The sequence below is a fragment of the Hyaena hyaena genome, unplaced genomic scaffold (assembly GCF_003009895.1).
Source record: "Hyaena hyaena isolate Hyena2069 unplaced genomic scaffold, ASM300989v1 scaffold_1214, whole genome shotgun sequence".
NCBI classification, from domain to species: Eukaryota; Metazoa; Chordata; class Mammalia; order Carnivora; family Hyaenidae; genus Hyaena; species Hyaena hyaena.
In genome coordinates, this window is record NW_024081851.1 from 277,922 (window position 1) to 289,315 (window position 11,394).

The 11,394-nt window shown below is 54.4% G+C and overlaps 1 protein-coding gene across 3 annotated transcripts in view; it reads right to left on the minus strand.

The window, feature by feature from the left end:
- Positions 1-3,440: 3,440 nt before the first annotated feature.
- Positions 3,441-11,394, minus strand: part of SMOC2 (SPARC related modular calcium binding 2) — a 150,557-nt gene continuing 142,603 nt past the window's right edge. For 2 of the 3 annotated variants that reach the window (XM_039222930.1, XM_039222929.1), the window contains exons 11-13: positions 10,768-11,042; positions 6,091-6,128; positions 3,441-3,539 (exon numbers count right to left, since the gene is read on the minus strand). In XM_039222930.1, the coding sequence (XP_039078861.1) occupies positions 3,522-3,539; positions 6,091-6,128; positions 10,768-11,042 (331 nt within the window). In that variant the 3' untranslated portion in view covers positions 3,441-3,521. The remainder of the gene's footprint in view (positions 3,540-6,090; positions 6,129-10,767; positions 11,043-11,394) is intronic. The other variant, XM_039222931.1, reaches the window with a different exon arrangement.

The window sequence follows — 11,394 nt, forward strand, 5'->3', positions numbered from 1 at the left end:
CCCTACACATGCAGTCAGCTGCACATCTGAACACTGAGCGCTGCCAGCAGGAGGTTCAGGGCACGCTGTGTGCTGGAGTGCAGACCAGGTGCCGCGTCTTCCCTTCCCTAGGAGGGCCCACGTCCACAGCAGCCGTGACCTCCCTCTGGCCCCACATCCACACACGGCCGTGACCTCCCTCTGGCCCCACATCCACACACAGCCATGACCTCCTGCTGGCTGGCAGGCCTTTCTCTGCCCTGTGGCTTGCTCTGAGCCATGCAACGGGCTCTGGCCATTAGACATGAGCAGACAGGTCACAAACGAAGGCTTGAATGCATGTGTGCGGTTGGGCATGTAGGAACACACCCCTGATGGCCCACTGGTCCACACAGGGTGAGGGACCGGAGCAGACACGCACCCGGTGTGAGGCAAGGCAGCAGGTCAAGCTCAGCCCAGGCTAGACTGCCCCGCCCTGGCCTGAGCAAAAATCATGAACGAGGACATATAAGGGCTGCTTTAAGCCACGGAGTTGTGGGGTAGCTTGTTCACAGACTTTAGTAAAAGATGGCTCACGTAACTTTTTAAGTGCAGAAATACCAAAAATGGCTAAATATCTAATTAGCCAAAAATGCGTTTTATAATTTTGGTCTATGTTTACAATTTTGTCTATGACTTTTAGAAGAAAATCATCACCACCACCGCACCACCATCAGCAGCACCATGACCATCACCACCATCACCATCGGCACCACCACCATCACCATTATCATCACCATTGTCCCCACCATCACCATCGCCACCGCCACCACCACCACCACCATCACCACCATTGCCACCGTCACCACCACCATCACCATCACCACCACCACCATCACCACTGTCGCTATCATCACCATAAGGCCCTGACCTTAGAGCTGCGTGCATTCTTACTCTCTGGGGCAGCTCAGATGTTGGCATGAGGTCTCTGTACCCTTGTCGGTGTATGATTATATCAGTCATTTCTGCACATTGATTCAAAGAAAGCTTTCACCTGGATAACTTAAAAAATTCCAGGTGTGAGATTCATGGGCATGATTTGTGAGTCAGTCAGTTCACTTCCAAAAAATCTCTAACTTGGAAGTTTTTGACAAAGATGCAGGAGACCCTTTTTAAACATGAGCAGGGTTGGGGAGGGAGGCGTCTATCACTAAAAACAGCTGCACCAGGTATGTAAGGCAGAGACCTCTGTTTTAGATTTGAAATCTTAATACTTTGCGATGAGAACCATCTGCCGCAGCCCACGCATGCTGGCTCACTACCTTCCGGACCCACCTTGACTCTCCTGCTTGCCTGCCTTTACTTGAGCTCTTACAGCCCCCTGAATGCCTCATCCTCCCCTCCCTGCTCCGGAACCCCTTCCAGGCCCCACCCCATCTACGAGCATTTCCTTGTGACTGTGTTCTCCTAGCTCCATTTCTGCACAATTGACTTGCTAAGATTGAGTTTTACAAAGATCGCTCTTTTCTGAGAAGAGGAAAAAATGCGCAAGAGGGGATTTGCCAGAAGGGAGGACTGTGGAAGCAGCAGGATTGCCTCGGAAGCTTCTGCAGTGGTCAGGGTGGTCAGGGTGAAATGCAGGGCCCGGCCCAGGTGCTCAGGGTGAAATGCAGGGCCCGGCCCAGGACGGAACACGGGGACTTGGTGGGGAGTGTGGGACTTAGTGAAGAGTGATCGCTTCAATCAGAATAAGACCCTTCTCTGTTCCTTCCGTCGTCTGGCCTGGCGTCTGGTGGAGTGTGGGGCGCTCCACAGAGCTCAGTCAGTACTGACTGCAAATGACTGATTCCCACGACAGGGTCAAACACCACATCCTTTCTACCAGGCCCTGAGCACTTCACGTGATCCTCACCCGGAGGTGCGTATGGCCACCAGCCCTGTTTTACGGAGCAGGAGACTGAAGCACAGAAAGTTTGAGTAACATGTCTGGAGTCACACAGCTGCAGGGACCGGGCCAGGATCATTCACTTGGGCCAAGAACTGTTGTCTATGTCCCTTGAAGCAGGCAGTGCTGGGACTAAGCAATTCTAAAGGCTGTGTTTTGCTGGAAAGAAAACACCATGAGCAGAGTTTTGAAAGACTATTTTATTTGAATCTAAGAAAAGTGATTAAATCCAAAGTTTAGAAATATAAAAGATTATCCAATAAATCTAGGATCATAACCATTTCTTAAACAGCGTGACAGACACCGAAGCTGGTTTTGTGGCTCCAAAGTTTTGGGTTTTACTTTCGTACAGTTTAAATAAGTAAGAAGCCTCATAAAATAACTGCATGCACAGAGATCAGTTTACATGACGTGCGTTGGGGGATTTGGGGCCGCGAAGATTAGTTTTCCAACCAGAAGCTGGAGCTGAAACAGCATCGCAAGTTGGTGCCCGCAGCTCTCGGACCCTCCTCCAGACAGCTGGTCAGGCCAGCGGACGCGCGCCGGGGTGGGGGCCCAGCTCCGTGCCCACCGTGTGGGTGTTCAGCTCCTGACCTGCTCTCCCAAGTGCCACTTGGGGGGACCTCCTACAGGCACATCCTGCTGCCCTTGAGGCATCAGAACACAGCGCGGCAGAAGCAGGGACCTGCCAAGACCAGCGTCCAGGTGCAGTAAACGGCGGCTGTGCCATCTCTGAGGAGGATGCCCCCAGTTTGTTCAGGGGACCGTCTCACCTCCCAGGAGGACCCGGAGTGGACCAGCGCTCGGTGAGCAGCGGCCACGTGCCAGGGCAGAAGCAGGGTGGACCCACCAGTGGGCGCGCTGGGACCAGACCCGCTCCTCTGAACACTGGGCCTCTCCTCGCTGCCTCTGGACGGCAGGAGCGATGCTCTTGCGCCTTCCTGCGTGGTTAATCTGAGCCCCAGGCAGCGCTCACAGTGAGGCTCGAGAGGGAAAAGCGGCACATCAAAGACAGGCTGGAAGTGGCCTTTCCTGCGGGCGCCACCCGGACCTAGTGGGTGGCCGGGCAGCCACGGGACCCACTGGGAGAACGAGGCCTCTGGAGCACAACAGACCCACATGAACCCCAGGACACACAAGCCCACGCACTCGTTAGCGGCAGGGGAGGGCCGCAGAGGACAGCGACTTCCTCGAAGCTTCCGACGTGGATTCGAGAATGCCGTGGATGCAGGGGACCCAGAGGAAGCCAGCCGGGCCTAGGTGGTGGGCGGCGGCCCCTGGCGGGGAGAAAGGCAGGGGGTCAGGGCCCAGCTAACAGCTCTGCTACGTCAGCATGTGCAGGATAAAGAACTTAAGCTTAAAGCCACTCACAATACATCTCTACCAGGTACAGATTTCCAAGGTCGAAGAGGGCACATACATTGTATGTGATTAGTTTTCTGAAGCCTGCCCTTCCATTCACAGATCAAAGCAGTCTGTTTAAATATCTCATTTCTACAGAGTGAATTTACATTTAAAGTACAAAGTGCAAATACTATGTGTTTTTGTTTTTGTTTTAACTGCGTCTTGGTGAGGGAGTCTCCCACGTGTCCAGGGACCGCCTGGGGTGTGAGAGCTGCTACCCTTGCTTCCTTGGCTGGAAAAAAAAGACAGAAATGGAGACATTATTAGGAAGTTTCCATCCCTCATCTGTGGGGAGTAAAGCTTGCCTTCTACCCATGGCGTCAGCCTACCCATTGGCAACAGGGAAAAACCAGTATTTCTTTTCTAGCGGTCAGTCGCTATATTAATTTTTAGTTTAGTTTAGTTTTCTTCTTAGAACTGATCGTTATTTATTAATAATAGGTCTTTATATTTGTGTTGGATGATACTGTATTTTTAAATAGAGGCACCAATCAGAGGGCTAGTTTGATCACTTTGGGCATAAGGTTAAATAAAACGTTAACTTCCAACCCTTCTGCCCCTTTCAGTGAGCGCAGTATCAGGAAAAACATACTGGCTGGAAAATTAGCATTTGCTTCAAGTATTTTAAGTAGATTCAATATATTAAATGTGCTGTGCAGTCTCCTGTCATCTTGATTTACTATATAACTTTTTAATTTTTTATTTAATGTCTGTTTTATTTTTTTGAGAGACAGAATGTGAGTGGGGGAGGGGCAGAGAGAGGGAGACACAGTATCTGAAACAGGCTCCAGGCTCTGTGCTGACAGCTCAGAGCCTGACGCGGGGCTCAAACCCATGAACTGTGAGATCATGACCTGAGATGAAGTCAGATGCTTAACCTACTGAGCCCCTCAGGTGCTCCAATAATTTTAACAATCTAATGCATGCTTCAGATTTGATAAAGGCAACATTGATTTTTGAAATTTTCTTTTCATCCTTTCCATGTAGTTCATCTCTCGAGAAGAAATTCAACTTGAAAACTTTGTTTCCTAAACTGCCATTCTGCACCCCGACTGCCAGTTAAGTCATTTGGGACAGAAAGGAAAAGCGACATACAATCTTCGAGATTTGTTTCTCCACGTGGATCAATGCCTGCTGATATGAATTGACCCACGCTTCTGTCTGATTATTTAAAACAATCAAACGTAAACATTTTGGAGGCTTCGGGGCTGGCTTTCCTCTGCGGATAAACACGCTATTAGGTGGTCAGAACACGGAAGAGCCTATCTCCTGCTCTGAGCTAACGGGGAGCTTTGTTTTAATTAGTTGGGGGTAAAGATAAGCCGCCAGCGTATTTTCACAGTTGCGGAAACGCGTCAGAAGTGTTGGCGTAGACGAGACCGCCCATGGGGGCACGTTGGCGGGGGGCCTGCTCGGATGGTGTCTGAATCCTGCCAGGAAGCGAGAATTAATCAGGAAAGACCGCTCGCTCTCTGACTAAGTGCTGGGCCCCTGGCTCCCTCTGTTGAACGTCCCTTGTCTGTGGTTATTCACACAGTGAAAGATCTGGGTGCTCAGAAGTGTTTTATTCCTCTCAGAAACCTCTCCGGACCTCAGTCATTCCCTCAAGTGGGGCCCCAGCGGGTTCACACGGGGACCTGACCCCAGGCTCCACAGTGACGGCCGCTGTGCACGGGCGTGGAAGTCCACACATCCGTCCTGACGCCAGAGGGGGAGCTGGAGAGAGTGCTCTGGCATCTTTTTCTGGGAAACGGCTAAAGAGGGGGGCTTGTGTCTTGAAGCAAGTGTACTGGCAGCGGAGGGCTGTCACCTCGGGTAATGACAACCCCCTGCGTGGCAATTATCACCTCGGGTAATGACAGCCCCCTGCGGTGTTGTCTTGGCTGCGGTAACAGCTTCCAGACCGGCCCTGCTCTAACGTGGGAGCAACTTGTGGTGGGATTTACAAAGTTAAGACCATAGACATTTACTAAACAAAGGAAATCGTACCACGTCTTCCCAAACGAAATGGTTTTCAATCACACCCAAGCTGGGCGTTCGCCAACTCCATTAAAATCCCACAAAAAATGCAGGGCTTGCCCTGGGAAATGTCCACTGCCATCAGACAGGTAACTTTATAAATCGGCCAGTGGTCCTAAGGAGGGAGGGTTTTTGCCTTGACCTTGAGGAAGGGAGGAACGCACCCACTCATGTTTGTTTGCCCTCTGGAGAGTATTCTAACTTTGGATGGGTGTGGCAGGGGATGCTGGAGAGTCGCACAACTATCTCCTTTAACTGCATGTGCGAAGAATAGGATTCAGACACAGAAACAAGTTTCTAAATGCACACGGTGGGACACTGAAAATCCCTTCTGGAGCAGAAGAGTTGTCTTATTAAGATACATGGGTGAAAAGAGAACTTTCCCCTGAAGGCGCAGAGGGTCTCCTGGCCCCGTGGCCTCCTTAATGACTTGTTAAGAAATAAATTGCAAATCCACGGACAATTATTAAAAACAACTTTCCACAAAACAACAGGACTCCATTTTTTTCCCTAAAAATAACAAAATGAAATTTGAGATAGTAAAAAAATTAACACAAATCTTTAAGTTGATGATTTAACAAGTCGATGATTCTGACGGAATTTTGCAAGGTTCTTTTGGTTTCACTGAGCTGTGTGTGTGGTATGTGGCCTCTCCTGTTTGGGGAAGGTATTTTACTTTCCAAATCTCCAGAACCCTGATTTTTTTATTGGCCATAATTAAACAGACAACTTATGAACGTTAAAATATAGATAACAACACTTACCTGTCTATTAGAAGTGCTTTCAGCATTAACTCTAGGGGCTATAGGGAAACAAACAAACAAAAAAACACTATTAAAAACCAAATACTTTTCATTCAGGGAAAGTTTCAATATAATTTTTCAGGAAGGATCAGCATCACTTTAGGAAAGTGTCATCAAGGAGCACATTTTTACTTGAGAAAAATACGTCTGGGGGAGACGCCCAGATTAGAAGCAGCGGCACAGAAAAGTGACCACGTGCACGTTTTCTGACAACACAGATGCCCCAGTCCACCTGGAGAAGAAGGTTTCATTTTACCACAACTTCCGAAGCAACGTCTACTAACCACAGACCTTTCTTCCCCATTTCTTAAAGTCTCCCAGGGAAGGGCCCCAGGCAGTACGTAACACCGTTCCCCCACACCTTTTGGCTTTATGTTTAAATAGTAAAAAAAAACTAGCATGTTTAGCTCAACAATTTTTCCAAGTCCTCGAGGGAAATGGAAGGTGGAGGGAGACACGTGCAAGACGCACGGTGTTTGTCCTGTGGCCCCGCCACGTGGCCCGAACTGGGAGAGCAGGCGGGAGGCTCAGCCCCAAGGTCAGGTCCCGCATCCTCCCGGGTCCAGCTCCTGGGGCACCTGCCTCCACCTTCCTCCCGCTGGCTCCTCCCTCCCTCCCCCACCCACGACAGCGCTGTTCCCAGGGAGCAGAGCAGCCCCGCATCACTGAATCCAGGAGACGACAACAGAGGGGACTGCTGCGCAGGCACCCAGCGGGCACGGCGCCCGGAGCCGCCGGGAGCACTCAGGTCACTGGTATCAAGCGCTCCAGGTGACCTGGCGAACTGTGGTCTGTGGTCGGGCAGTGCGCCTGGAAGGGCCGCGGTTAGCATGGCAATTTGGTAGAAAGAGCTAATTTGGTCAAAAATGAATATTTCTTACTTGCTGAGCTTCTGTGCAATGGTCATTTTGGAGAATCATGAGGGAATGAGGTAATGTTTGGTGAATATTTTTCCTGAAACCTTCAGAAATATTTCCTTTCTTGGTTTTATCATTTATCAAGAGTTTCAGTTAATTTTTTTTTCCTTTCTATTTTCTGGCAATAGTGAAAATGTAGATCAAAGTTTACGATAATACGTTTTAGTTGAAATAATGTAAATCCACAAGGTTGTGTAAGTTCCTAAAATAACTGATCAGGGAGCACACGTGTTAGGCCCCCATCCTGTGGTGACGCATCGCGGCAGGCACACGCGTGTGCGTGATCGCGAACAGACGTACACGGGAAGGCACGGGTCTCATCATGTTTGAGGAAAAAAGTCACACGCTGTTTTTTATTTAATTTCTGATGTTCGTTAGGATAAAACATGCATTCTTAAGGAGTGAGTGAAGATGAAGGAAACAAAAGATACCGGTAGGTGTTCCGTGTCTTAGGGTCACGGGTTTGCCCAGATGACAGTGTCCTCTGGTCGTCAGCCAGCCCCCTGCCGCCAGGCCACCACTCTCTTGGCCAGGGCCGGGTTAAGGCCCTGCACCCTCGGATGCTGAGAGTCCTGAGGCACAACAGTGTCCCCGGGGCTGCCACGACGCTCTCCAGGCCTCCACCCCAATGTCCTGATGGCTGTGCTCACACCTCACTCCCACCGAGCGCCTGCCACCTCCTCAGCCGGAGCCCGGGCAGTGTCCACGGTCCACCCGCCACGCTTCGCACAAACTGCCGTCCCCGTGGCTCACCCGGCGGCGAGCTTTTGCTTCTCTCCTGTAAGCGGAAACCTCTGAGGCTCAGCTCCTCTGTCCACCCCTTAGTTCATACCAGACACTCGGAGATTTGCTGGGTAAATGAACGGACAAATGATTGATGTCGTCTGGAGAGCAGAGCAGCTCCAGAACGGGACCGAGGACGTCACCCGTGGGGTCACAGCCCCGCGGCGGGTGTAGGGGACGTGGGCTCACCTCCTGGGCGCTGGAGGTCCCGAGGCCTCGGGATCCAGGTGAAGAGCGCAGAGGTTCCCGGTGCCCGCGGGGCCTGCATGGATCACATGGTGCCCCACTGCCCTGGTAATGACCACACACGATCCTGCACAGAAGGTGGGTCCACACTGTGCCCTGGGCTGTGCGGGATAGGGAGAGAGCCAGCCCCCTGCAGGAAGGCAGAGCTGAGAGAATCACTTCCTGATGGCTCCAGGCCCACCTCGCAGCCTTCAGAGGGGAACCCAGCTCCATCCAGGGCCGAGGCACACTCGCTGCCGCTCATCCCCCACTGCTGCGACTCTAGGGATCTGTGGACAGCGCTGTGCACCCACGAGGGACGTCCCACCATGCGATGCGCAGCTCCAGGTTTGGGGCACTCATCAAACCACCAGGCAAATGCCCAGGGGCAGGGTCCCTGTGAACAGAGGACCGATCTGTGCTGTCTGGAACCGGGTGACAGGGAGGAGATGAGAAAGAGCAGGTGCCATGCGCTGCTGATCCCACACCTGACTCATGTGTGCAGAGGGTGACGCCGTGCCCATCCGGTGGCAGTAGAGACAGGCCACGGGGCGGATGGGGGAGCGCCAGCGCCGCCGAGTGGAGGCTGACAGCGCCCTGGTGCTGCAGACGCGGGTCTGGCGGCCCCTGCTGCCCCCGGCTCCCGCGTCGACCCTTGAAGGCCTCTGAGTGGCCCAGGCTGCTGAGATTTCTGTCTAAAACCACATGAGGTCCCTAGTTTCCTGGGACCCTAGGTGGGGACCAAAGTCGACGAATAGGTGAGGGACACGGTGAAGGTGGCTGTCCTGGTCCAAGAAGTCACAAGCAGCAGCGGAGAAGCGCCAGAAATGACCCTGAGGTCGCAAAGGAACACAGAGTGGGGTGTGGCTGGTGTAAAGGCCCAGGGCAGCATTTTTGGTGTTCACACCAATGCCGTCCGGGGGTTGCGGGCCAGCCTGCGGTGGGTTAAGGGGCCTGATGGAAAGCAAGGCCTGGCCGGAGGCAGCCATGAGGGTCTAACTCTCGGTGCTGGGGCAGCTGTGTGGGGAGGATGCAGCAGAGGCCGGTGCGGGCTGCGTAGCCCAGGGAAGACCCCCGACTCCGGCTCCAGCTGCGGTGACAGTGACAGTGGGGACTGTGGGGACAGTGTGTCCTGCACGCTGCCAGCCGGCACAGCTGGGAGAATAACAGGACCGGGAGCAGACTGTCACGGGAGATCCTGAGCCCCGTGAGCTCCTGTGCAGCTGACTCACGGCCACTGCTGGCCTGTCCCCGGCATGGCGGGGGTCACCATCCTACTCGCCTGGAGGCCGCGCTCCACCCGCCGTCCCACAGACCCGCAGCGGTGCACCCTCATCACTGCCCAGAACAGCCCCGTTGACGGCACAGTGTCTTGGGGGGACCCGTGTCACAGAGCAGCCGGGACAGACACCGGCCTCTAGTGCCACCGTGGGCCCCCAGGATAAAGCACACTCAGTCTCAGAGACCCCTCATGAGAATCCTCAAAATAAAGCCGAATTTTCCAGGATTCACTTCTCAAGGGGAAGGAGCATGTCACAAACACACAGACCTGGCTGGAACCTGGGAGCTGCGGGACGCCGGGGGACCCTGTGACAAGGGCTGAGGACACAGGGACAGTAAGATGGAGGGCAGCCGCTGCTTCCGGAAGCCCGCGTGCGTGCGCCAGCTGCCTGGGGCTTGGAGTTCCGGGCCGGGTGGGGACACAAGATGGCCACACCCAGCAGATGACCTGACACTCAAGTCCACTCGCTAACGGGGCTTCTTTGTTTCCATTTAAATCCGAGTTACTTAATATCCGTGTAACAGTGGCTTCTGGGGTAGAACGCAGTGATACACTGCTTACATAGGACACCCAGTGCTCGTCCCCACAAGTGTCCTCCTTAGTGCCCACCCCCCTTTTAACCCGTCCCCCCACGGGCTTCCCCCATCAACCCTGTTTGTTCTCTGTATTTAAGAGTCTCTTAGGGTTTGTCTCCCTCTCTGTATCCGTATTTATCTTACTTTTCCTTCCGTTCTCGTGTTCGCCAGTTGTGTTTCTTAAATTCCACACGAGTGAAATCATACAATACTTGTCTTTCTCTGACCTATTTCCCCAGCATAATGCCTCTACCTCGTTAGTCTCTTCTTCAGGGGTGTTACTGAAATTGGTGACCCTCCCCGGCACGCGCACTGCACACATGGGAAACCAAGCCCCACAGGCCCGGGCGGCCAGCAGGCGGGGGTCCCACCGGCGCCGCTGCGGGTGTTGGGACCCCGCCACCGCAGGGAAGCCTCTTTCTCTGCAACAGCTGGTTTGAGAGGCCAGCTTCCTATAAAACACACACTCGACAGGTAACACGGCTAAAAACGTTTTCAGCGACCAAACTCGCGGGTTTGCAGAACAGAAACCACTGAACCGCTTGCAGCGGCCTGAGCGCCTGCGGTTGCTGAGCGGCCCTCGGCAACGCCGGATCTGCACCCCAAACGCGGGACGCAGGACGCGTTTGGAAAGCCTGCCGCCGCGGTCAGAGCAGCGGAACCCTCGTCCTCACAGGACACGCTTCCGACCGGCTTCCCCTGGACGGGTGTGGACGGCCTCCCGCTACTCCTACGGACAATGACCTCACGCAGGCGGCCTTCCTGTCACCTGGACCAACGGACGAGCTACGCGTGTGAGAGGCGGCGCGGCGGCGGCGGGCCTGAGGCAAACACGAACAACGAGAAAGGCTCTTACTGGGGCGCTTCCTGGCGCTGGCTTTACCTTCTTCTTTCGTCACCCCCAGGCAGCCCATCAGCTCCGGCACCGAGATGGACTTGTCGTTGTTCACGTCACAGTACTCGACAAACTTCTTCACGCACTTTTTGGGCTTTGATTTTTTCCGAAGGAACCTCTTGAAGGGCTTGATCTCCTTCTTGCCGATGTCCCCGCTGGAGTTCTTGTCAAGCAGTTTGAAATACCAGTGCACCACTCTCTCCTCCAGCGTGTGGCTGGGGTCGGGCTCCGAGAGCCTGCAAGAGCGCAGGGCGGCGTCAGGGCCGCGGCCACAGGACGCCGCGTCCCGCCGCCCCGCCGCCCCGCCGCCCCGCCGCCCCGCCGCCCCGCCGCCCCGCCCACCTCCGGGAGGCAGAGCTGCCCCCGCCCCCGCCCACCTCCGGGAGGCAGGGCCGCCCCCGCCCCCTCCCCGCCCCGCCCACCTCCCCGCCCCCGCCCACCTCTCCGCCCCCGCCCACCTCCGGGAGGCAGAGCTGCCCCCGCCCCCGCTCACCTCCAGGAGGCAGGGCCGCCCCCGCCCCCTCCCCGCCCCGCCCACCACACCGCCCCCGCCCACCTCTCCGCCCCCGCCCACCTCCGGGAGGCAGA